This window comes from Zootoca vivipara, chromosome 4, assembly GCF_965207765.1.
Source record: "Zootoca vivipara chromosome 4, rZooViv2.hap1.1, whole genome shotgun sequence".
NCBI lineage: Eukaryota > Metazoa > Chordata > Lepidosauria > Squamata > Lacertidae > Zootoca > Zootoca vivipara.
The window spans coordinates 72,752,601-72,780,309 of NC_142587.1; the positions used below are offsets into that span (position 1 = coordinate 72,752,601).

The 27,709-nt window shown below is 37.4% G+C and overlaps 2 protein-coding genes across 29 annotated transcripts in view; one reads left to right on the forward strand and one right to left on the reverse strand.

Moving 5' to 3' along the window:
- QTRT2 (queuine tRNA-ribosyltransferase accessory subunit 2) overlaps positions 1 to 27,709 on the forward strand; it is a 179,659-nt gene that overhangs the window by 85,260 nt on the left and 66,690 nt on the right. The window lies entirely within an intron of this gene.
- ZBTB20 (zinc finger and BTB domain containing 20) overlaps positions 849 to 27,709 on the reverse strand; it is a 520,201-nt gene continuing 493,340 nt past the window's right edge. For all 28 annotated transcript variants that reach the window (XM_035115408.3, XM_088668206.1, XM_035115410.3 and 25 more), the window contains one exon: positions 849 to 27,665. In XM_035115408.3, the coding sequence (XP_034971299.1) occupies positions 27,247 to 27,665 (419 nt within the window). In that variant the 3' untranslated portion in view covers positions 849 to 27,246. The remainder of the gene's footprint in view (positions 27,666 to 27,709) is intronic.

Sequence of the window (27,709 nt, forward strand, 5' to 3'; positions counted from 1 at the left end):
AGTCCTGAAGGAGATAGCAATATAGTACAGACTTTAGCTTATGCTGGTGTTACGTTCTGGGGATAGCACCTAAAGCCACAATCACGTATTGTAAAAATACATTGGGTTCCATGGTGGGTAGGATTGCAAAAGTATTTTTTCTTGGATGCCAGACCCCTTTCTATTTATTTATTTTTTAATTCCCAAGTGAATAAAGCTGAATATGTGCAAGTTAAATCCACATAAATTGTGAGTTACCTTACAACAAAATGTATGTGAAAATGCACTGTGTCCAGGGCCGGATTTAGGTTTGATGAGGCCCTAGGGTAATGGGGTCCAGATGCCGTTTGTCAACAACAAATTGTCGCTGGTTTTTATGTTGAATATATGCTATATGGACCTAATAGGTATCTAAAGCCATTTGCACATAACAAAATATATACTGAACTTGTTGAACTGAAATACAATTAAGATTAAGGTTTTATATTATTTGTTTTTTTATCTTATATTTTGGAAATGCACATCCAGTTTTTTTCCTTTATTTTTTTTGGGGGGCCCCCCAAGAGAGTGGGGCCCTAAGCTATAGCTTGTTTAGCTTATACGGTATGTAAACCCGGCACTGACTTGGGTCTTGTTGCTTCTCGAAGTAGTTCTCAGCTAGGGTACAGTATTCTAAATACTGAGGTATGAGTTGGGGCTTCTAGGTCCAAGAGCAAAGACCAGAAGTGGCTCTAAACTCTGTCCTCTGATGTAAGGGAAGGTTGAGATCATACTGAAGGCTGTGGTCTTCTAGAGTGTTCCATACATAATATATCCACAGGAAAGTTTTCATGTGATCCAGTACAATAGTAAAACAACAGAGACAGACATTTCTTTCTTTCTTTTTAATTATTCCTTCATATTCAAACTTCACAAACAGTGTGAACTTGTACAATACCTCAGAAAGTGAAACTTACAAAAAAAGTGCTGGTAACATTAAAAAAAGAAAAAAGAAAAACCCAAAATAACAAACATCATTCTTAGCAACATCGATTACTCTTCCACACAAAACAGAAACCTTGTAAAATTTATTTCCGTATCTTTAAGGCGTAATACTTCCGTATAAAGTATATGCAAGAGATAAAACTTCACAGTATTCCAAAATGTCACAATAATAATAATATAGTATAATGAAGCGCTACAGTTAATTTTATTTTTTTCCTTTTTCTGTTTTAAATAACAAATACAAGTCACAGGTAAATATACGTGAGAAAAATACGAGGCTAATATTAAATGGCAGGTAAGGATACTCTCACTGTAAGAAAAAACTGGCAGGATGTGTGTAGTTATTCTATATTTTAAAGCACTTGATAGAAAAGGCGTATGCAAGGTTTTTAAAAACAATTCTCAGTTTACTTGCTTTATAACTGACATACCATTTACAGAGTAAAATGAGAGGAAAAAAAAGGAACTCAGTATTCCCTCGAAACTTTTGACCTGCTTGTCTCATTTTCTCAAACCATGTTGCACTGTATAAAGGTGTGTTTTTGTGTTTATGTATAAGTACACTTACAGCCACTACAACACACTTTGGATTAGGCAGAAACTAGTATCTCCAGGAGAAGCATCTTTGCTCAAAAGGGATCTTGTCTTGAAGCCTTTACATTTGGAAATCATTGTTTTAGTTTATGTAAAGACTGCAGGATTAGTCTTCAATGTAATTTTTCCCATTCACTCAGTTACTAATGATTTTGGGGACATTTCTTTGCCCAATGTATGAAATTACCCAGTCCTCAAACATAGAGAAATTCTAATGCTTTAAAAAGCATACTAAAAAAGCAGAAAGATAGGGCAAGTTTTGAAATCAGCACTGGAATCATACATTATATAGTCAACCCTTCAAAATGCTGGACCAAGGAATGGGAAAACATGGATAGAAGTTCACTTAATAGAAATATCACTGTTGTGTGTTTGCATGTGCGCAAGTGTATTGTCTTGTATGATGGCTTGTATGTGTGGAATGCTGTGGACACACGCAAGTCATACCTTGCTCCTGCACACATTTGTATATGTTAACAGCCAGCCATTCAGCTAACAGGTAACAAAAAGACAGCAGATAGCATAACACATCAATAAGGTGCTCAAAGGAAAAAGGGTGGCTACCACTCTTGGAATGGGAAGCCACATTAAGGTGCTTCAAAAAGGGTTTTTTTTAAAAAAAACAAACGAACTACATTTAGTTCAGAAATGTACAGATTTTTGCACAGAGTGATTGAGAGCAAGGCCAAAAGTTAAGAGATTTCTGACATCTTCCATAAACAGGGGCTTTTTGTTACAGGTTTTGTTACTTTTTTGTTGGGTGGGTCAGTGAACAAAAAAACTAATCAAAAAGTACAAAACCTGAACTGTGTCATTTAGATTGTAATAGTTTTTGCCCAATCATTCAGTTGCTTTCATTTAGCACCGTTCCTTTTTCTTCCCGTTACAATCCATTCCTACTGTAGTTATTGAACATACAGAAAGGACCAAGTTACTTGCAAGTAGCTGTTTGTATTTGTGATCTGTTTCAAGAGTCCAACTATTATTCCTCTGCTGCTTCTGTGTTTGTGAAAAATCTGGTTTTGTAGCTGTGAAAAGGGAGACTAATCTCCTTTCACACTTCCGGCTTTGTGTGTATGTGTGAATACATATCTGTAACCCCATCACACATGAGAGTATATTATAACTGGAGATAAAGTGAACTGGGTTCAGACATTAGTGCACTATCTTTCCCCTGTGCATTTGAAACAGTCTCCAACTTTTTTTTTAAAGTGCATTTAACATGAAATAAATTGGGCATTTATGTGCCCTTTGGAAAACACTTCAGAAGCGAAAAATGTCTGACTTGTGTAGATTTAGAAACGCCAATAGTGAATGGGTAATAGTAAGATCAAATAGGCAGATGTTCTCAGACAATTAATGTCTTTTCCAATATAGCAACACCATGAGTGACACAAAAAGGTGGAAGGGATTTGTTTTGAATTTTGACTTTTTTTTTAGAATGAATTTGAACTAACAACAACAACCTGCCCATCCGGCTAGAATAGTTTGTTCAGAGCTTCGGTCACTTCTCCCCTTTCATCTGTGCCAATGTGACAACTTGGAATCCAACTTAGTTAGATTTAAAAGAGGACCTGGGTGCTTATGTGCCAACATCTATTAGAAATAAGGCACTGTAGAAATCTCAGCATCTTCTTTTTCTCAATGCTGAGATATTGCATGTTATATAGTTAATTCTTCTATTTCGCACGTGTCAAAAACAGGTTCTGGAAAAGGAATTTAATTTTTTGTCTTATCGGCACCAAAGAGCTCTAGATCAGCACCCTTTGTCTCTACACACATGCACCCATACAGTCAAACAAGGAATACATGGATACTTTTAATTATTAAAATAATATGGGATTAAAGTAACTTTTCTTACTACTGGAACTCCTTGTGAATTTCTTAGTTATTGCATAGGAGAAGCTGTGTGATATCAGATTGTCCATTAAGCCACAATTAAATTACCACCACCCCCATTTCTGATATGGAGATCATATGTTAAATTTGCAGCATTCAGCTCTTAATTACTTAGGCAGCTAATAAACCCTTCCACCTCTAAGGTCCATAGTGATATGAGATCTTAATTGTCTTCTCTCAGACCATTCCCTGATCACCAGGGTCTTCCTTTGGCTTTCCTTACCCATTCACAAACACATGAGATGACCAGGAAAGCATAGAGTGCAGCAGAAGAGTATGTGAGGAAAGCAAAGAGGCAGCAAGGCTCTGGACTGGACTGGATTGGATTATAATATGGGAAGCACAAAATTATAAAGTCTAAATATAATTGATCTCTAGGCAAAACCCCAGAATAACTTGTGGGTAAAAAATATTTTAATGAAAACACCAAAAAATATGGGCAACAGCAGAACTGCCACTTTTAGTGTTACAAGTCTTAATAAGGCCACAATCTGGGCAAAAAAGTGTGAACTCATAGTAGGAATTTTCACTGGGCTACAGTGGAAATGGGGGCAAAAATGCCTCAAGCCCTTTAGTGTTAGTTTTGGATAAGTTAAGTAGTGTGCACAAGGATTAGGGGAAATGTTTCTCTGGGAAGACCTAGACATGGATACAAACAGGGAGTTAATTGCCACAGCTTCCATAAATCATTTTACTGGACACTTTTTTTTGACAGCCTCCTATGTCTTTTTTAAAAATGTGTAACTTAAAAGACAGTCAGGAGGCTAGTTCTATTATAAAGCAGGAAAAGAAGGCACATGATTTACTCAGTCTTGGCTGTACTCAGGTTTGGAAAACAAGGAATGCTTTGCTGGAAGGTGGGAAAGTGCTCACAGAAGAGTTCTGGAGCAAGTGGAACAATGGCAAGAGACTGAAAGAGTCAAAGAGGGGAGAAGAAAGGGAAGTGAAGGGGAAAATGAAGACCACTCTTTAGCTTTCTATTTGCTTGACATGCTCAGGATTTGGCAGTGTTCTATGTCAAGAATGGAAAAGATGTTGCTTGGCCTTGAACATAGCCCAGTTACATATCTCCAGTTTATGGTGTTTATGGTGTTATGACTGTTGGCGTCTCTCTGTTCCCTTCCTTCCTACTAAAAAAGCATTTCGATCACAGCTTTAGTCTTCCTAGTTTAGGTCTCTGCTTTCTTCAAAGATTGACAATGCATGTAGAAATTATTGACCACCCTTAGGCTTAGCACCTATACTTTCTGTAATAAGAAAACAAGCTTTTCAAAGCAGTCATTGCTACTGCTCCCACCAGTCACAGATTGCCAATGAAAATCTGCATGGTGCCCCCCTTTTATTATGTTGTTGGGCAACATAATGCCTGGGAATTTGGATGGCATGTCTGGCAATAATGTCCTAGTGGACTTTACCAGAAATCATGGCCCTCCTGAGAGGACCTTTGTGAATCCGTCATGGAAAGCACCTTCTCATTTGAAAATTTAAACTAGGAAGGAGATGAAAAACATCTGGGGTGATTATGTACAGCAGATGTAGGAAACTCTTTTGACCTTTGGTTTTCTCCCCTCAGACTTTGAATTGAAGGTTCATTTGTTTCCCTTACATCTGTTGTTACGTTCACCTTAGTCTGCCTTAAGGTGGAAGGAGGGGAAATGAGATTGCCAACAGCTCAATGAGAACACAGGGGTAGTACACAAAGTCACAGTCCAGTGTTTTAGACATTTCATAAATAACCTTAAAAAAAATAAAACAAGAACAATCCCTTTACTTACTCATCTGAAACAAAATAAACAGCAGTGGATACAAACTTCTTGTAACAATTACAAAAGAAACAACAATACAATCCCCCAACTTTAACACATTTGTTTTAAACTCAAGACTGCAGCATATCCTTAAGGGCAAACTTTTCAATTATTTTTTCTTTCTTTTCTTTTTTTAAATAATGTTTTCACCAAAAAAATCCACAAAACAGTCTTGTACCAAGAAAATGCGTTCAAAAATAGAAAATATTACACAACAAAAATATGTACCCTTCCTTTCAAAAAAGAGTCTTCACAAAAATGTAGAAAAAATTCCAACCATTTTGGTGCTTTCCTAAACATGTAACCTTCAACCCAGGGCACAGATATTTATTGATTTTAATTTTTGCATAAAACATGGAAGATATAAACCAACTATTAAGTTTGTGAAGTTAAAGAACAGACAATGTCCCCATTCTGTTCCACATATTCTTACAAGAACAAATAAAAATTAATAAATCTGATGATTAAACAAAAGATCTTTGTGAGCCAATAGGCTGTGAAAGCATTAATAGGACCCAGATACAGTGACATGAGTGGAAAACTGTCTTGTCTTTCAAAATAGGTATTTATATATTATTTCAACAAGTCTTAACAACTCCACTGTACTTGACTGAGAGAGAAAGCAAGAAAAGGGGTTTTCAAGGTTAATAGTATACAGGGAAAACAGGCTGATTTTAAATATTTCACTTACTAAAAACTTTGTAGCCATATTTTAAACAATGGCGAGGGTGTTTCCATATACCCTCAAAGTGCAAGAAGCAAGGGATCTTTTCTGGATCACAGTAGTCAAATATGAGGAAGTCCATTTTCCATTAAGGACAGAATCTCAAATTAAAGTCAAGTAATATCAGTTGGTAGCGGGACAATTGGTATTTGATAATAAAAAAACAACAACTATGGAATTTGTTTGTTCAACAGGTTTTACCTGGGCCAAGAAACATTTTGTGGATATTATTGTAATACTGCACTATATCCTACTGTTATTAAAATGGCTGCAGTAAAACTGATAATATTAAAAAGTGTGACAGCAAAGATATATACCAGCTCATGTAACTCATCATTTTTTTAATGCTGTTTCTGATTTTTAGTTTTATTTAAAAAAACAAAAAACTTTCTCATTCTTATTGGAGCACATGCTGGGACTGACACTGCAAACCTTCGGGAACAAGTGCACCAAGTAGATTGACCAACAAGGACCAACAAACATGTCCAAACTGTGGGTTTCTATTTCTAGCTGTAGTGTTTTAGATGCCCGTGAGTGAATAAAGGGAGGTGGTTTAGCCTCTTCCTTATGAAACTGTGCATTTTCCTCTCTAAAAATTAAATATTTTCCAGTGCATCTTCCCCCCACCTCCAAAGACCTTGTCACTCAACCTTCAAAAAATAAAACCCAGGATTTATAAAGATACAATGCTATAAAATCAGCTATTTTAAACAATACAATGTGCAAACGCCAAGCCAAAAAATAAAAACCGCCATACGAACTTAGCAAGAATGAGCAAAGAAAGCTATCTAGAAATTCCACATCTGGATGATTTGTAAGCATTGGTAAAGAAATGGGTAAGGCTATTTATTTCTATTTCAGCATAGTTAACCACTGATCCCCTGTTTTCTGCTCATTTATTGTTTCAGATTTTCACTTTTTATTCACTGGCCTTTTAGCTTTTTAAATTAAAATAAAGTTCTTTTTTTGGTCTACAGTAGAATTACATATTAACACAAATAACAAAAATAGGAAATATTTTACCAGTAGATTTATACTACCCTACCTCTGTGAAACTAGAACAAATAGAGTAATTTGAATAAACATATTCAAGGGCAATATCACCTTGGACCATATAAACTCTATAAACTCCTGGTATACTGAGCCTGGCTTCTGCTACAATTTTAGGTTTGTGACAATTCAGTCAAAATTCAAATATGGCCACTTCTTTAAAACAGCAAATGGCACCCACTGACAACTTAAAATGTGCCGCTTCAATGGAAAATAAGAATGAAGCTATCTGGAGATCAAAAAGATTTGGGATTCCTTGATACATTCTAAATCCTTGGGGATTTAAGGACAGCTTGGAGGGCCATGAAGATAAGGACTATTGCAAGATATCTAGTCAATCTAAGTCTGCACTAAACACTGTGAGCAGGTAAGATAGCCTGACATACGAAGAGCCTGCTGGAATAGACCAATGATTCATCTGGTCCATTATCCTGTTCTCACAGTGGCAGAACAGTTGCTTGTAGGAAACCCACAAGCAGGATTCAAGTGTAAGAGCACCATCCCCTCCTGTGGTTTTCCAGCAACTGGCATTCAGAAACACTGCTGCCTACCAACCGTGGACCTTCTTTAAGGCGGAACAAAATCAGCACAAAGGAATAGTCTGGGCTGAAAAGCAATGCCGTTTTACTAGCATCAGCTTGTAAAAAAATGGACTTCAGACACTTCTTCATTGCTGTTAAGACAGCACTAAAGGTGTTTAGTAAACTCTAAAACAGCTATCAGTAGAAAATTACTTTTTAAAGAAGACGAGTTGGACAGCTTTATGCCCCCCCCCCGCAGTATTCATTCTGCAGTTTTTGTTTGTTACTTTGAAATGTTTGGGAAATGACATTTTTGTATATCAAATCGATGCATGATAACAAGAACAAAACTGCATCACACAGTTATGGGTGGAAAGAAACTGCACATAAGCTAGCTGGAAAAGAAAATATACAATTAACATGTAGGTTTGCAAAAATGGACACGTCTGGCTTGGATCTAATTCCTTAGAGCTGAAATACTGCACTGATTAGTCTGGTTTAAAGGTAAGATTTATAGATTTATATCAACACACACACACACAAATCCAATTCTTCTCAGTAACGTAGATTGTAATGCACACTTTGCCAGAGGCTGCAACTGCTTCCCCACTGGACTGCATAAAATCAGTGCTTTCCATTTCAGAGTTTATGGAGTCACAATGCAGTAATAGGAGAGAGAAATTTAATTCTTCCCAAGGAATGATTAACATCAATAATGAAGTCTAAGTCATATATTGTTGATTCCAGCCCAACAAGCCTATTAAACCTGATAGCCGGTCATGGCCTTCCTGAAGGATTACATAATTTAAACACTGGCTAGCTCACTGCTTCTCGAAAAGAGATTCAGGGATGCCTCTGAGGATTGTCTGGTAACATAAAAGTATTGCAAGATGGCACAAAAATCCAGACCATTTCCTTCCTCTGCTTCTTGGTCAATATGTCTATAATTCAGTGTCAAGTATGTTTATAATTTAATGTCGTAACTCTGTTCTGTTGGTTATTTTCTCATTTGATACATTTAGGCTCCAATGCTTATCCAGAAAGGAGCAAAGATAACCATGTACAAGTGTGAAATGGATGATTGATCCTAGCAAAGGTACTTGTATGGGGATGCATCATACCCTTACTTTGGTAACTTTTTATGATAAGATATGCTATTGTTTTTAATTAAGTGAGGGCTGGTTGTTCTTCAGTTTCTACAAGTCTAATGCCTCAGTAGTGTTATTGGGACGGGAAAGATCTTGATATTTTCCCCTTCCTGTAGTGAATATAGGTGACCATTTAGCAAATGGTAATTTGCAACACTGCGTATAAGTCAGTCATTTCTAGAAACCTAACAATGTCTGGTGAATAGAATTTTACTACTCCAACTTCCCTAGATTGATGCATGATGAAAATTCTCACTTGGTAGGATGTTGCATTCAACTTGGTTACCAAGTGCTTAGTTGTACTCTGCCTGAAGCAGAAAAGAAATTTTCAGCCAAGTAAGTCTGACCAGTGACCCTGGGACATTTCTCCCTTTCCCTACAGAGTGATCGAGTCATCTGAAGCTAGCCACCATAAAAGCACCTTCTCTCTGCTTGTGGCACACTGTGGTCTACATTGCATAGGAGGATCTATGAGATGCTGATGGTTGGCTAGTTCTGCCTTTGGGCAAGAGACTGGCCTAACTAGCCTTTAGATTCTTCCACTTCTACAATGCTAACTATACAATTAAAAGCAATTTTAAGTGTTCTTAAATGGAAATCATTTAGAAACAATTACCACTTGGAAGCTACTTTCTGCAGGGTAATTCTTATGTTTCTATGCCATATTTCCACTCCAGTCCTATGAGAAAAGGCTTTTAGATAAGCTGTTAGATAAGTGTCTATAAATACAGATTGCGATGGAGTAATTTTATCTGAATCGGTTGCAGATGCTTGCTCCTTCGTATTTTTCTGCCCTTTCTTTCTCCTTTACATGACCCCTGCATAGGCCTTCTTGATCCCATAAATACATTTCAGTAGTGCAATACAATGCAGTCTTAGTGCAAAAATAAAAAGCCTTATCCAAAAGTAAGGAAAATGCTTCACTTCTTCCAAGCATTACAAGCATTCAAAACCAAAGCAGGAGTTGCTGTCTCCCAACCACATCGCCATACATCTTTATTTCTACTCAATTCATGGTCATCATTCCATCTTCTTTCTGTTGTATTTTTAAAAGAAGCTTACTTCAAAGATGGAAAATATACAAAGCCTAATAAGGCACTATAAAGGAGTGCCACATGGATGGGGGAGCTGAGTGGCAAAGTTCAGTAGTGGTTTTGTTAGGTGGCTCCTTTGCAATGGGCATTTAAGATTGCAGATAAGATATATAGCTTTTCTGTTCCCCAAATACAATTTTAACAGTGCCGGTTCTACAGTGCAAACAATCCCTTAAAACAGCAACTCTTAGCAGATGTCCTAAAACAAACCAGTAAAAATGAACCTTGCTTATAGATCTCTTGCAGCAAAACCTACACATTAGTTAAATGCATGGTTTGCACATGCATTTTTTTTTAAAGAATAGAAGGGGGCCCTAAGTGTGGATCAGGATGGAGGTGGGTCTTCCTGTGTTGCAACCCCCCCCCAAAAAAAAACCCCCAAAGCACTTTGCTCTAGAAGGGAAGCTGCTATTGGTACAAAGTGAAACTTCTGCCCTGGGGCAAATAACAGCTGAGGGGATTTTTGTTGGGATTGCAGGGCAGAAGGACAGCGTTGAACCCTCTTTCTACATTCCCCATGGCCCTGATCCATTCTGGGCAGCTTCCTGGATCCTACTGTTGTGCAAACAATGCATTTAACAAATAATGAAGTTTGGCTTAAATGCACACATTTTTCCAAGACCCCTTTTTAGGATAATAGTGCCAGGAGTGTAAATTATTTTACTATATAGGAAAACAACAAAATCAAAAGGAAAACAACAATGCAACAAAATTAAGATGTACCAGTAGATAAGAAGGTCCTAATTGAATTTGTGCTTGTTTCCCCTTTGCTTCAGTGAAATTAGAAATCTTATGGGATTTTCCATTTTGTTAATCATCAACAGCACATAATTTTTAAAAGCACCCAAAAGAGCTATAGTTTGAAGATTGTTTCTGTTATTTGAAAGCTTTCAGCAATAAGTTGCTAAAGCTCATATGCTCAAATGTGGAAGGGATAGTTTAAAGTTATAGAAGCAGAACAAGCTGTATTGGTGAACAATCAAGAAATAAGTGAAGACTTGAAAAGATGATTCTCCCCATTCCTATCTAATCTTCTGATGAATTATATAAAGGCTTATTTCAGGATATCTATTTCAAATTTACACACACACACCCGATCCTGAAATCAACCAGAAGTTGCTCTTGATTTTTTCCCTCTCAAGACAACTGGGAGGTTTAACGTAATCTGTTCCTCCTCAATGAAGAAAACATTTTTAAAAGGACTGTTGGCACAGAAATAAGGAAGAAAGAAATCTGAGCTGGAAGAATGAAAGCTGGATTTTGGACATTTTCAAATGTGTCCTGTACTGTAGTCTGCTACTGTAAAAAAGAAGCAGGAAACCTGTAAAGCAGGTTTTGCTAACACCAAGTTCAGGGGTCTCCTCCTGTGTTGCAAGTGGTGCCTGGTCCCTTAAGACTCCACCGATTTTGACAGCAGTGGTAAAAATGATAAATATTCTTAAAATAGACTGCAAATCACCCTCCCTGGTTAATCATTTGAATGGCGAGAGGGCAGTAACCACCCTTCTTAACTGATCTTTATGGATGTGCACCTGTCTGCCTCTGTGTGTATGCAACTTTTGGTCATACCCTTTGCGGGCATGTGGCGGATTGAGCAAGAGTGAATGTGCCCCTTGGGTCAAAAAGGTTGGCCAGACCTGGAGTAATATATCAGAAATCCTTGGTGCTAAGAACCTTAAGTTACTTAAGATATGGAAGAGGTCTATTCAGGATAAGCTTATTTGATTCAATGTCAGTATGTAATTTCAGGAGTGCTTTTGAGCAATTGACTTTGCAATAATAATTTTAGGGCTGCAATCTGCTGACCATTAGTTTACAGTGGGAAGATTCCCATGTATTTGCTGAAAGGGCTTCCATTATTAGTACAGAGGTGACCTTCAGATTTTTCATTCCCAATCAGAATTCTTCTGAGAGGTTTTCCATTGTTCAGGAGTGCAGGTTTTTCGCAGCCTACCTGTGTGGAACTCTGTGGACCTAAACTGATAATAGCAGAGGCACAATGCTGTACTGAGATTCACATGCTCCTTTCTTACTTGCCTTGTGTAATGGGATATGCCATCTCCTTAGCATAATTAAGCAGTGATTTAAGCTCTGAGATAAATTCACTCTGCAAATTGTCAATTTAGTTATGGATGGTTTTTAGAGGGATCTTATGTTGCCTGTTTTAAAACTTTTTAAAATCCCTGAGTACATACTTAAAGCATATAAAATTGTCTTACATTTATTTCAGAATTTAGGATAGTTTTTTTTCTTAATTAGGATAATAATTAAAATATTGCCAATCAAATCAATGCGGGAAGAATGATGGATTCGGCTGAGAAATGAAGGTGTATAATTTCCTCCAGACCTTTTTCTCTCTTAAGTGACTTTTAAAGGAATGCATGAATGATAAAGCTCTCTAGCCTTAATCTTAACACCATAAACGAGTAGAAAGAACCCTAGTCAAAATCCCCGAAGCTGAAGGAATATTTTTCTTGTTATACAGTTGTACCTTGGTTGACAAATGCCTTGCAACTCGAACGTTTTGGCTCCTGAATGCCGCAAAGCTGGAAGTGAGTGTTCCAGTTTGTGAACGTTCTTTGGAACCTGAATGTCCAACGCAGCTTCCATGGCTTCCTGCAGCTAATCGGAAACCATGTCTTGGTTTCTGAATGTTTTGGATGTCGAACGGACTTCCGGAATGGATTCTGTTTGACTTCCGACTTTTTCTTGTTATATAAGAGGAAACTGCTTGTACTGTATTAATAATGAATTAAATGTGATATAAATGTGGGTTTTTATTAAACAATGTTTGTACACAGAGATTGGGAATTACCCTAAAAATATATATAACTTAAAATAAAGGCTGTACTCAAAGGCAGTACTCCAAACAAAGTTGCTTAGGAGGGATTTAAATGGAGGCAAACAGGAGGGAAAAGATACTCAACCCTTTCCAGATTTCAAAACCTATGAGAGCATAGACACACATAAAATCTTGACAGCGAGAGAAGGACATAGCTTGCTGTTGTGTGACTTGGAGTGAGGAAAGGATTAAGCACCTCCTCTCTCCCTTTCACTTCTCTAGTTTAAACCTCTCCCCCTGAAAAGCTTTTTTGTGTGTTTTTAATGGCATCAAAAACTACACATTTCACACTAACCCATACTAGGGTTCTTTACCCCATTGAACAGTTGTAATTTGTAATCCTGTGTAAACAAGTATGAGAGTAAAATATTAAGGCTTATTATTATTATTATTTAAAATCCCTAATAGAATTATCACCATTACTTTGTTTTATATGATTTGTTTTATAAAATAGAAGTCAGAAATATTACTTTTTGAGTAAAACTGACATCTATTTTATTTTACAAGGAACTTTCCAGCTTCATGGGGTCACACAGTAAAGATCCATATTCAAAGGCAGAGAAGTTTAAACATTCAGCACCTAATCAACCTATTAAATCAACAATTATCAAATGGTTTTTGATTTCAGTATATACTAAACTATCTGTGACCATGGTGACTTCATGATAGTTGAGTGGCACTCTATTTATTGTGATCTGTTTAAAAGAAGAAAAATGAATCTCAAGCCTATTGCAGCAAAATACAAGAAAGAAATTTATTTTTATATTTTTTCTGATTAATAATAAAAAGGTTGGCTTTAGACACAAAAATGTCTAAATAAACACCTAAACATCAGTGAAGATCTTCCACTGTTGCCTTTTAAAGCATAGAGATCCCTTCTCTTCAGTGCTAGCTGTTATTGCTCTCATTCTTTGGTGAAGTGCCTCATTTTGGTGAAGGTTTCAATGACCCACCAGCACACCCTCTTTAATTAAAGTTGGTTCATACAGCTCTTATGATTAAGGGGTCTGTCTTGAAATTGCATGAGTGCCCTACAATATGTAGAATTCCACACAGGCATTCATTTTGCCACGGTGACCTCTCCATCCCATTTTTATGATGAATCCACACAAAAGTATGGGTGGACATGCACAACCTAAGAGATCCATATTCAATCACCTATTTGGGGGTGGGGTGGAATTGAAGAAATATTGTTTCCTTTCAGGGCTTCTTAGTGTTAATGAGTGGAAAGAAGAGGTTGTGTGAATGCAAGAACTCTGACTGCTTTCAATATTATTTTGAATGAATATGTTAATATCCAAAATACTATATAACTATATAACAGGCAAAGAAAGAATTGTCTGAACTCCGGCTTGGTGGTATACAAATTTGTGTCAAACCAGGAACTAAATAAATCCCTAAAGCCAGCATTGTATTTAGAGCAAAAAGTAATAGAGGGGGGTCGGTTTAAATGGTTTCCTAGCTTATCCTAGATTCTATGTGTACATACATATAAATCAGAAATTAAACCAGAAATAATAAAATACGGTACTTCTGTGAAAAGCATAACTTCAGAATAACCACTAACTATGGTAGACATGTTTGTAAAAGTAGTTTTCACCAGTTATTTTGTTAGTTTCACTTTCTTCTACACAATTGCCTCCCAAACACACTGTAATATGAAAATGCAACCTCTATTGGGAAATATGTACAAATTTGGTACCTTTTGGTTTGTGAGACAAATCTTTACATAACAATTGCAAGCAGAAATCTAGTATACATGTAAAATGAGGACAGAAGCTCTAAAGAAAAAAATACGAATTTTTAAAGGCAGCAATGATGCCTCAAGAAAGCATTAGCCAATCCCTCTCTACAATGGTTAAATGATGACAATGCAAATATGTTGAAGGAAGGGCAGGGAATGTGGTTCTTTAAACAGGCATCAAAGGTAGTTAGGAAAGCACTCTGTGACAGTAATTTAGAAGCCAACAGAAGGCCTGGATGTTTGCATTGAAATATTATGACAATTATCTGATTCAGCACTCTGTTTTGAGAACTATACTGTATAGAAATAGCATTTTGAATACTTTGAATACAGCATGTAAATTCATACAAATACTAGCCTACAGAAAGTTTTTACTAGCCTGTCTTACCACATGCATACCTCTGTGCTAGTTATTTGTTGTCTAAAAGAAAAATAAACATTTTGGTGAAACATCTCAGTTTGGATACCTGTATATATGGGTAGGGCAATTCTTAGTGAAGAATAGCACTGAAGTGGCTATTTCTGAGCCTGACTTACTGACATATAGACAATGGAGTCAAATTCATTAAAATGGGTCTAGCCAAAATTAAAATGCCTTGCTTCAAATTCAGACACCTCAGAACATACATGAAACCATACCAAGCATGAAGTTTGAGCCTATCTGTTGATCTGACTGTGCCAGAGGGGTGAAATGAAAAGGGTTGAAACACTTCCTGCAATTGCTCTTGAACTTACTCTTGCTATTTACTCATGAAATATACTTGGTACAATATGAAATGTCCAAACCTCAGGCTAGAGCACTTCTGTAATGTTGCTGGGAGGGGAAGCAACACATATAGAAAATAATGGACAAAACCTTAATTTTATCTGTTTGAGGCTACTAAGCAAAGTGTTGGATCTAAATTGTTATTAGAAACAATCTATGCTGGAGATAAGGCTGGATGACTATTGAGCAGAAATGCTGTAATACAAGATTCCTGCATCCAACATCCCCTTCCAACACTACAATCCTGCAGTTCTATGGTTTTGTTAACCAATAAATATTACTGTACCTCTTCCGCTCTGAGCAGGCAAAATTTAACTAATCTGAAAAGGGTAGGTGGGCATTAAGTAGAGTTCTAGTTAACCAAGAGTAGTCAATAGCTCCCCCCTCTTTAATCTGGGGAAAAATGGCCTGATATTTTACGACGTCATCAGTAGTGGAATAGGGAAGCTTCCTGTACATTTTGCATATGGAACCCAGTTAGATGCTGCACCCATATGCATACAAACTTGAAAGTAAGCCCTGCCGAATTCAGTGGGACTTGTTTCTCAAAAGCATGCATAGGATTGCATTGTGAATCTATTATTTGCAGAAATAAGTTATTGTTATTTGTTCTGCTTCCCTGACCACCTGAGGCATGAAATAATAAAATTTGGTTTATAATAAGAATACTGGGTTGCTTAAAAAAACCCCCAAACCAAACAAACCCTAAACCTATAATGTTTGGCTAAGGAATTTTTTTAAAAAAGATAATCCTTGAAGACAATACAGAAACTGATAATATAAAAATGAATCTAATTACCCTGTTTCTCATATTTTAAGACATACCCATAAAATAAGCCATAGCAGGATTTTTAAGCATTCAAGGAATATAAGCCATACCCCGAAAATAAGACATAGTGATAGGCGCAGCAGCAATGCCGGCCGCAGCAGGAGGAGGAGGAAAAAAATAAGACATCCCTTGAAAATAAGCCATAGTGTGTTTTTTTGAGGAAAAAATAAATATAAGACATGTCTTATAATATGAGAAACACGGTATTACATGACTCAAGTTAAGTGCAGCAGGTGAATGGTGAGTAATAAATGTGAATCAAAAGTACAAATGAATATACTGTATGTGTAGTGTATATATGGGTGTGTGTGGAGGTGTATACATAGATATATTTGAATGTGTTATATATTGATACAGAGATATTGTTTACTTATGTTATAGTTTTCAGAAATACTGTATTGTAGTGTAATGTACTTAACTAAGCAGAGCTAAATAGCAACTTGTCTTCTAGTCACTAGTACTATTTTATTTAAAAACACTGAAAAAGAAAAGAAAATACATTTATGGTCACTAACATTTTGATTATGAAAAGACAATGTACAATTATTAACAAAAAAAACCCTCTTTCCCAAATGAATACACAATTTTGTTGCATTCATTTTCATATTTAAAGAGGGAGGGAAAATACTACCAACACACACACAAAAAACCCTTACATGGTTTTCTGAGGGGAAAAGAAACCCATGTCACAAAATCATCAATGAAGCAAAAGAATTTTGGAGCAAAGAAACCAGTTGAAACCATTTCAGAGCCACCATGCTTCTAAAAAAAGGCTGCTTATCTAACCCACTTAATAATCAAGAATAGTGCAAGTGTGGGGAGCAAGTTCTCAAATGCACAGAAAGTAGGTTTGAGATAATTAAAAAGTTAACCACTTTTGTCTTCATTTGATAATGTTGGTCTGCTAGATTAAATTGGAACATTCATCCTTGGAAAGACACCGGCAAAGGCCACATTGTTTCAGGAGCATTAGCTGCTGATAGACAAGACATGGAGTGTGCCTGTGCACATACACCACCACTCTTCATTGTATATTACATGAAACAGGGAATGATCTGATCAATAGTGGGTCATAAACTGGAAAATGTGCCTCATAGTTACTAATTCCAGCAGTAGCATCAGGCTGTTCATTCTCAACTCTCATCTTTGTTGAAGGCGACCCTGAAATATCATTCTATTTCTGTGCTTTAAGTCCCTTACTGGCTTTTGACCTAGCTCTTCTGATATTACCAGATTGTAGAAGAAAGTAATATAATATTGCATTGGGCACTCTCCACATGAGTTATGTGAACAGCACAGTACAAACATGTTAACACATGAATGTATAATAGGCAAAATCTAATGCCAATTCTTAGAATTTACCTGGAACTTATGTGGGCAAACAACAACATGTATGCATTTATCCTATATAAATGGATTAGCTGCTGTAAAAGGTACACAAAGGTGTTAATATCTATGTATCTATAATGCAACATGGAGTTACTAGATGCCTACAGTCAATGCTCTGGCTAGTAATTCAGAATTTGTGGAACATGGTCTACTCCAGCTGTACCACATCTCTTTGGACTTCTCAGCATATTGTTCCCCATTTCAATTCTCACCCCCTTTTTGTTAATACTTCAGGTGCTGCTACCAAAGAAAGATTATTCTTTATTGGTTATAGAGTTAGAGAAGAAAAGAGACAAAATGTCTAGATTGAGGAGGGCCCGAACTGTGAACTGCTTTCCCGCAGCCAGAATAACTAGCAACCCAATGGGGTAGGGGGAAAGACCCACTAAGTTCAATAGGTTTTCTGCCAAGTCAATGCTACAGTATTATGCACACTTACTTGGAATAAGCATAGGACAAGGCAGCAAGTACTGTAGTTGATTTGTTGGACTACCTGGCTTCATCTCTAGGCAGAAATGGTAGGATCTGCTGCTTCCGAATGGCTGCAGCAATTAGCACCCTCATATGAATATGAAAGGAGGGCAGAGGGTACCAAGTCAGCTAGAAGTGTGTTTGTGTGTATGCCATGATCATACCACAAGTGCTGCTACCGCTTGTGGGAGGGCCTAAGCACAAGTTCCTACAGTTCAGTTTGCTAGCCTGTGCACCTGCCTGCCACTGCTGCTCCTCTTCCTTCTCTGGTAAGAGACAAGGTGTAGAGAGTGCTCCAAAATCTTATCTGCCTCATGTTTCAAGGCAACAGAAAGGGGACAGCAGGTACCCTTTTACTGTACTTCCCAGGAGCATATCACAACACATAGGAAAGGATCACCACCTTCTTTATCCTTATAAGTGATGCAAGAGAGGGAAGAATAAGAATGGTGATTCTTGCCCTTTCATTTTGTTTAGAAGACCCCTGGAAAGTCCTCTGTGCAAAGCAAAAGGATCACACTTCTGCAGATCACTTTCTTTTGTAACAGCCAGAGGAGGAGGTGGTAGGCAGGGTAACTGTTTAAAGGTGTGGTTTCATGGTAACAAGCGTTTTACAATTGAAGTGATTCTACATCATCAGGATTGTAATCAATGCTCCCCTTTAAATACAAAGGGTCTTACTCAGTTATAACTTACGTAATGAAGACCAGTCAGTTTATAAAATAGAATTGGGGAAAGCATGTCAAGTTTCAACAAAATACACATCTGCTATAATTATTCATGAAGATCACAGTTTGCTGTCAAACACTGTATAATGCTGTATCTTGGAGATGGCGGAAATAACTCAACATTAGAAAAGAAAGTGATGATATAAATAGCATGTACTTCTTATGAACCCGCCCCCCCCTTTCTTAGAAGTAGCATTCAGATATACACCTGACTAAAGAACAGAGTAGGATAATTGTACAGTATTCAAAGTGCTATACTTGTTTTGTTAGTAGCCGGTAAATTATCAGCCCTCTGGGAAAACACTTTTGCAATACTGGTTTAGGTGGAATTCATCAATGCACTAACCACATAAGAGGCCGAAAACTATCACCATTCTTCTCCTACATTGCATAACTCAGTTACAATAGCACTAGCAGCAATGGAGACTGTCTGCAAGACTAATTGCTTCATTGTTTCACCCAAATTTAAGGATAATCTGTAATTAGCTGCAATGTCTAATTATTACCATGGTGCAATTGCATGGCTATATAGATCTTTATGCAGCAATTAGCAAAAAGATAGCAAACCAAATTCTGTCACTGGTAACACCTTGCTTTCTACATAGTATAATTCTAATAATGTGAACTAAAGGCAAGCTTTGGCCTTTTTTAAATATTGGAGACCAGTTGTTTTTTTTAATGTAGTATTCTAGGATTATATTTCTGTTGCAACATTTCTATTGCAAAAAAAGAAGTGTGCTAAAATGTACAATACTTGTTCCAGATCATAAGTAAAAAGAATGGAAAAGTAGGGAAATGGACCATTCTCTTCAAATCTATTGCAAATTATAGTTAGGGCCAAACGAACTAATTTGGCAGATCTGTGTTACTAAAAACAGACCTGTCCTGAGAGGGGCTGTGGGGCTACATGCCCCTTTATATTGGTCCCTCTTCATCCACTTTCTATGTGATTAGAGAGATATATGATAACATATGCAGACATGACACTGGCATGTCTAATTTGGCCATTAGTCTTTTGCTCACATTGTGAAGTCTACATTCAGATAAAGCAACTGCTAAACAATATATGACCAATCTAGGGATTTAGATTGCAAAATTAAAATAAAGATAATACCAAGACAACTGAATTGTTTAACTTATTAAGTTAGTTGACTGACATCCAACAGGCACAGTGCAGTGCAAATAAATAGCAGCTACTTTAATAGTAGCACTAATACTTTCCAGCTGGTGGCCTCTTCACAGATAACCCTTGCTGTCCCACATACCATCACACAGTTTTAAAACAAAATGTGCAGCATTTCATACAAATGAATGAACATTTTAAAATAATATATATTCAACATAGGTATAAAAAATAACACACTCCCTCTTTAAAGATTTTGTCTGTTTGTTTTAAGGCAGCAATCCTACATAAGGCTGCAATATAATTGCTTCCCAAATAATATTCTGTTTAATCTCACTAACTTCTTGGGTATCTTATTACAGTACAAGTATTTTAGGACAACCTTATGAAGCAAAAGTTAAGACTCCCATCAGTAGACGGAGTTGGGATAAATACTCATTTAATGAATAGCATATACTGCAGTGCTCCTCTGCTCCCTCTTTCTCAAAATGTCCCCCCCCCCCCCACATTCCTATCCGGCTATTTCATAAAGGTGCCACTGCAAGAACCAGACACAAGAGAAGAGCCATAGCTCAGTGGTAGAGCACATGCTTTGCATGCAGAAGGTCCCAGTTTCAATCTCTGCTATTAGGTTGCAGGTTATAGGAAAGGCTGTTCTCTGCCTAAGACCACGCACAACCACTGCCACTCAAGAGGCAAAGAGTCAGACCTGATATGAAGCAGCTTCCTAATGGGAAATGGCATACAGGTGATGTTAGAAGAAAACACTTTTTCTTGAAGGGAAATTGGGAGCTTCAGGAGAGCTTTTAAACTTAAATACAGATTCCTTTCATTGGATGTGGGAAAGAGAACAAAAACAGTGAGAACAAAACCTAACTATAGTTACTCAAAACAGGAGTTTGTTTTATGTTCTGAAGGTGGTGGCCGGTTACTATGCTTGTCTGCTGTCCTTTTGTATTATCAAAAGTGTTCTAGTAGATGCAAAATTGGCCCTTGTTTTTATGGGTAACTTATATTCCGCAACCCCCGTGACAAGCACACTACTTCTATGGGTAATTTAATATCCGTGACGTTATGACAGAATTGAAAAAACAAGCTTTTAATTTATGTTGTAGAACTTATTTCTGATTTAGCTAATTACATGTTCTTTTCTCTTCAGATATGTTCGTATTATTTATCTTCCTTTACTGCCATTTGCCACTTCCTGTAATTGGTGTAGGGAACTAGTGTGAAAATGAGGGGGGGGGGAGACCCAAACATTTTATTTTCTAGTTTTCGTCAGGACAGGTCCAGCACTGCTTGTGAAATTTTAAATGCTATTTTGATACCTAATCTAAACTTTATGCTTTCTAAAATGTTTTTGCCAAATGAAAATTTTTGCATCAAAAGTAAATGACAGTGTCCTCTTTCCAAAGCCATACAAATGATGTTCCTAAATTGATCCGTTTTCAGATACCAAATGCCAAATCCAGTTTAAGTTCAATACACCTACCACCTACAGTCGCTGCCAAACAGCCTTTGGCTCCTTGCCCTGTGCGCTAGTCTAAGCGACTGTAACATCATGCCACCATCAGAGGCACCTATGATACTGGCATGCTAACTAGAAATCTTGAAAGCTTGGACTTGGGAACCACAGTTCAGAATTTTCAATCTAATTATAAGTAGAACAAAAGCCATCAGTGTTTGTATTCAGCTTGTAATTTGTTTGGCCTCACCCCATATCTCCTTACATTTGCCATTAAATTTATCTGGTGGTGGCAATGAGAAAGGCTACTTGCTGCAGATCTGATTAGACCCCTGAACACTACAGCAGACCAAATTCCACAGCCTTTATCATCACTACCGCCAGGTAAATTTCGGGGAAAAGGGAAACAGTATGGTGGAGAAAGTATGGCAGAAAAATGCAAGAATTCACAGGATCCCCCTTTCCCCCTTGGCACTGCTTATCACAATTTGGAATTATCTAAAATGAGACAGAGAGCAATGCACCGGTACATGTTACCCAGCCTGAAAAGAGAACGAGCATGTTTTCAGACAAGAAAACATGTAGCAAAAAGCAGGAATGCAAGTCATCCTCTTTTCCCATATGTAGCATGCAATAAAGCACTAAGGTGCCAATCCTACTCCCACTTACCTGGGAGTAAGCCCCATTGAACTCAATAGGACTTCTGAGTAGACATGGTTAGGCTTACACTATTATGTTCTGTGAGGACATAACTTTAAACTGTCCATTCTCTATAACCTGAACACCACCTGGCATGAAATGGGCAGCAGCATGTGAAATAACTCCTGTGGCCAGAGAATAATAGCATCATTTACCTTATATGCAAACCAGGGTTTTCCCCATTTCTCAGCAAAACAAGGCTTGACCTGGGTTTTCTATTCTTCATATATCCAAAGCTTTCAGTGACAATATTTTAAAGAATATAAAAAGGAAGATTATTTTAGTGCTGTTATTGAGCCCTTTAGTAATTAAATACATGGAAGTTCAGTTAAGTATGGTGCAAATATATTTAAAACATAACAAATAAATACAACATGAATTTTCTTATAGAATTAATTCAGTGCCAAAACAAACATTGGAACCATGAAATCATTAGGACTTTTGGATTGTGGTGACCTTTGGCAATAAGCAATAAAGTTTGTAAAGTAAAGAAATAACTAGGATTCGGAAAAGCTAGAAAACAACTACATGGAAATTTTGTATACTGCCAATTATATTGAATTTTTTAAAAAATCAAGGAGCTGTAATCTAACAGAACTAGGTGTGCTTAAGCCCCAACTACCACTCTTTGTTAGATTCGGACTATAACATGGATCTTGTATGTTTATATATGCTAGAAGGGAAAATATTAAAACCATATAATTTTGAATTTTAGTTTCTTTAACAGTAATCCTTGTGACTTAAACTGTCTATGTAGAAATAAATTTAACTGCATGAGTGGTCTGAATCATTGGTTCCAGTAAGGACAGATAGCTTTGGTGATGGTCTATTATCTTCAGTACCTGGGTGCACTCTACATATAAGTGGAGCTCTGTATCCACACAACATCCCTAGAAAGCCTTTAGATCATCTCTCTAAACTATGCTTGTACCCATGCATAGGTACCATCTAACTTAACACCCCTTTTATATTACTTTAGTTTTGGAAAAGAGATGTTGTGTAAATGCAGAAGGCAGTAGCAAAACTTAATTCAAAACTACATCTTTTTAGGCATTGTGTGTAGCTAAATGTACAAAACTACAGACACAGGAACATAACTTGAATCTGTGGAAATAATTGAGGTTCCAGAATTGCTCTTTAACAAATCAAATCTGTATTTAGGTAGCTTGCCACTCAATTTAAATTTCATAAATCTAATTTACCTAATTCAGATATTTACAGGTGGTAACAGCTTTCATGGGGTGAAGTGGTGCAAGTGTCTCTGCTTTGCACCATTCACTGGAAGAAGCGTGATTCAGGTGCTCCATTGCTAGGACAGGAGACTGGTAAAATCACATTAATGGATCAGCTGCACATAAAAGTCTGCATGGAGCATACACAATATATATATTATTTCATTTGTGTGGGCAGGGGTGTTGGATTACTCTTCCTCCAATCAAAGCCTATTCTTGCCTAGTAAATGTCATAATTTCTGATGGGCGTTTATCATTTGCGATGGAGCATCGGATATATTGCTATTTTAATACAGATTTTCATTGTAGAGATAGTACATTAGGGGGACAATGAATATCAAAATTACTGATTCTAAACTGCTTCCCCATCACTTTTCCAAATACTTGTCCCTCCTTTGACACCTCAAATTTATTATTAGGGCATTTTATCGTATTCCCCCCCTCTGTTATTGACAACTACCTTTTCTACTCGTGTGAAGAAATTTGAGATACTGCTTAAAGTGAATTAAAGAATATTTTCTTTGTACTCAGTGAATATAAGGTTCTTCCAAAAGACACTGCCATATACTTTTGTGCACTTCCTGATCTTTCTCTTTTCATTCTGATGCAGCTATTTTTTGCCTTTAGTTTGTGAATTACTACAATGGGAGTCAACATTTATAATCTCAATCTTAAACACATTTTCCTCAGTTCAGAGCCCAGTGAGGATAAAGTTCCTATACAGGGACTTTCTTCCCTTCAGTTTGTTTATAATTGGGGTGTTGTGCATTTATTGACTGGTGGCAGGGGCAGCATCTAAATTGCTTAAATAATTTTTGAGAACAGTATATATCCTTTCACTTGTGCCAATAATCATTTTTTAAAAAGTTAATGTTGAAACAATGTCATCTTTGAAAATATTGTCGTGATGTTGTAATATTTATCAAATGTGATAGATAGGCTGTCTCATTGTAACTGGTTAGGATCTTAAAACAATCATATACAAACTGTGGCTACCTAGAAATCTGACAGTATCCCTTAACTATGCAATTTCATCCCAGATAGATTACAGACAGTAAAACAAATGTTTTCATCCTAAGGAATAGTGAAGATTTAAGTATTAAACAAATAAGAATAAAGCTGTCTAGCATGGAGGAGTGTCTCATAAAGTCAGCAGGCGTTAGTAATTCTGTCACTGTAATTCTGTCACGTGGAGTAGGTCCCACTGATGGAACTTATTTCCACATAAGCATGCTTGGGAATACAGCAAATTTGGTTGAGAAAGGGATACATTTAAAATCTAAGTATTTCCTCTTTGTCTCTTCTTTTACATATTATTGTACTGTATTTTTCGCTCAATAAGATGCACTTTCTTCCTCCTAAAAAGTAAGGGGAAATGTCTGTGTGTCTTGTGGCATGAATGCGTGGGGTCTTTGGTTCCCGGAGCAGCGGGGGTGTGGCATGTCGCCTGTGCGAGGCGGGGGAAGAGAGCTTTAGAACACAGTTTAGAGTTCCCTCCATCTGAGGGACTCTGTGACTTGCATGAGAGCAGCCAGGAGCCAGCGCGGACGGGGATCTTTTCTCCCTTGCACGCTCTGTCAAATTGAGATGGGGAGCTCCCGCCTAGCAATATACTCTTACTCTGAGGCTTAGCTGCCAGATGCCCATGTATGTCTGAAGGCTCTGAGGGAGATGTTGCCCAGAAGTAGAGGAAAGGGTCTCTTTATCCCTTGTATGAGCAAGCAAGGCTGGCTGGCAACACTTTTGGGTTTTGCAAGGCGAGATACCTACCTTGCGGCTGGAGAATGAGGCTCATTAAAAGAGCGGCGGCGGCTGTTGGTGCAGCCCCCAGGAATGCCAATGAGTTCAGTTTTGCCACCGCAGCTGCCTTTGGAGGCAGGCTGACTGAGCTGCAGGCGCTGTGGTGTTGCCAAGACTCCAGCGGGAGAAGGTGCGTCTTATGGAGCGAAAAATACGGCACTTTGCTTGGACTAGAAATTAACGCACAGGACAAATGCTTACGAGATTTGTCAGACATTGGTCCAGTTCAACTAGGCACTAAAAGTATGTCAGTCAACCTTGGGTGATAAATTCTCAAAAACTCCTCTAGGAAGATGTTAAAACTTAGGGGACACACTTTGCACTGATAATAAAACGAAATGAATTTCTAATGTATATCCTGCCTGCCTTATTCCACTTTGGATTGGTACAGAAAGGTGTGGCTCTAAGCATTAATATCTTTGCAGATGAAAAATAACGAAGATGAGCTGTATTTATAAGGAAAAAGAACAATCATGGTATCTTAGTAACTAGAGAGACTGGATCCATTTCTCATTTATGGAAGATTAAAGACAGAATAACAGGATGTGTTAGAACAATCTTCATACTTTGCCCACCTAGGGACTTTAGGACTTATGAGCAAAACAAATACTCCCATTCCAAAGGCCGGATAAATAATGTTAAAATCTTGCTTCTGAAAACCAATTTCCTTTCATCAGAACCTTAGATGAAAATAAATTAAAAGCCAAATAAAACCAAAACTTCAAATTCAGAACAGCTTTTCAAGTGACACTACAAGGTGGGCAGAATATGATGGAGGGGAAAATCACATATAATATCACTTTACTCCCAGACTGCTATTTTCAAACTACTAAAAAGCACAGAGAAAAATAACAGAAAAAGCTTGATACTTTTTTTTGTTGAAACAAGACATCAGGATCACCTCATTCTCTTTTCCCCTCTTGCTAATTGGAAGTAGGATTCCTAATCTGAACAGTCTTTATCTACAATGATATATATATATAGATATATATAGATATTGGTATATATATATGTGTGTGTGTGTGCACGCGCATATAAATATATATGCATATATTCATACATGTGCACACCATACACATATATATCCAGTTATGTAACTGAGCAGGTATTAGTGGCAGTGTATGCAAAACAAAAGAGAAAACAAAAATTACTTTTAACAAGGTTACACTTTTGTTTTTTTTTGTTTTTTTACACAAATACTGTGGTAAATATATTTTTTAAAAAATCAGCACTCTATCTGGTAAACACCACATCTTTCCCTCTATAAAATTTTGAATTAAAAAAAATCTTGAGAACTTTTTTTTATTTACTTCCCACCCACTTTCTACGTCACTTTCCTCCACAAGAATAAATCTTGATGCAGCCTTTAAAAAAACAAAAAAAAAAAACAAACCTACCCCCAAAGATTGTGGGAGCTAATCCTTTTTGTGTATCTAGAACACTGGGTGGAAAAAAAAATATTGAAATCTTTTCCTTTTGCTGTTTCTCTTTGATATTTGCAAAAGTCCCGTTGATTGTGCTGAGGCCCATGGCTCAGCAAAGACACTGAATAAATGACATTAAAAGCCAGCTTTGCTCACCTCAATTCTTACTTCATTGTTCCTAGCTTTCGATGAAATATGGTGTTGATGTTAGTGGGGAGGAAAGAAGTTGGGAATCATGAATCAGAATGCGTGGAATGGAACAGAATCCACAAGAGGAACCTATTATTCTCCTTCCCCATCCTGCAGGGACTCCACACCATCCAACCCAAACTCCCTTGCCCTTCTCCACAGCCCTTTTTTTAAGATAGCAAGACTAATGGTGGAATCCAATAGGGCCCATTTTCTGTGGTTGCTGCTCAACCATATGTTTCTATTCCACAGTTTTAACTGGATACTGTGAAGTCCAGAGCGGTCAGAATTGTGAATCTGTCCATTGAAACACTGTAAGCGGTGTACTTACGACAGTAGGCCTTGTAGATTTCATAACATATTTCTCCTCTAGTTGTTGGGGTTTTTTTGTGTGTAGTGCTCTTCACAAGTGACAAAGAAGATTTTTTTAAAAGTTTTTTTTGTAGTAAAGAAGGGTTGTATTTAGAGGCCAGTAGCTGGAGATCCAACCAGTAGATCTCTTGAAGCACTATCTGGCCTTAAGGCCACCATCAAAGGAAGGCTGAGCTAATTACTATTCACCCAGCTTCCAGAAATGTAATGTACCAGCAGGCAAAAAACAGTTCTTCATGTAGTACAAAAATGAAATGAAAATAAACAAACGAAAAAGTAAAAATGAAAAAAAATTATTAAATTCTAGTGCCATAGCTTTTTGTTGTTGTTTCTCTGGTTGGGCTTTGTTGTTGTTCATAACAGAATAGATTTTACTTATCCATCTGAAACATGCATCCTCATGTGGTCATTGAAATGCTCAATTTGGTCAAACTTAGCAGGACAGACGGAGCAGACATATGTGGTTCCCTCTGCACAGGCCATCACTCCAGTGGGAAGAGCCCTTGCACCAGTGCCCGTTGTGCTAGGTGTTCCATTTGTGGCACTATGCAGAGCCACGTGTCTTTCGAGCAGGGTCTTGTGTGAGAATTTTTTCTTGCAGATGTAGCATTCATAGGATTTCTCCCCACGGTGGAGCCGCATGTGCACATTTAGGGAGCTCTTCTGGGTAAAACGCTTGTTACAGATGCTGCACTGGTAGGCTCTGACACCGGTGTGAGTCACCATGTGTTTGATTAGGTAATCCTTTAGGGAGAAGGATCGCCAACAAATGCTGCATTGGTGCGGCTTCTCACCTGCATAATGGCATAAGGGAGAGGGGAAAACGGGGAGAAAGAGA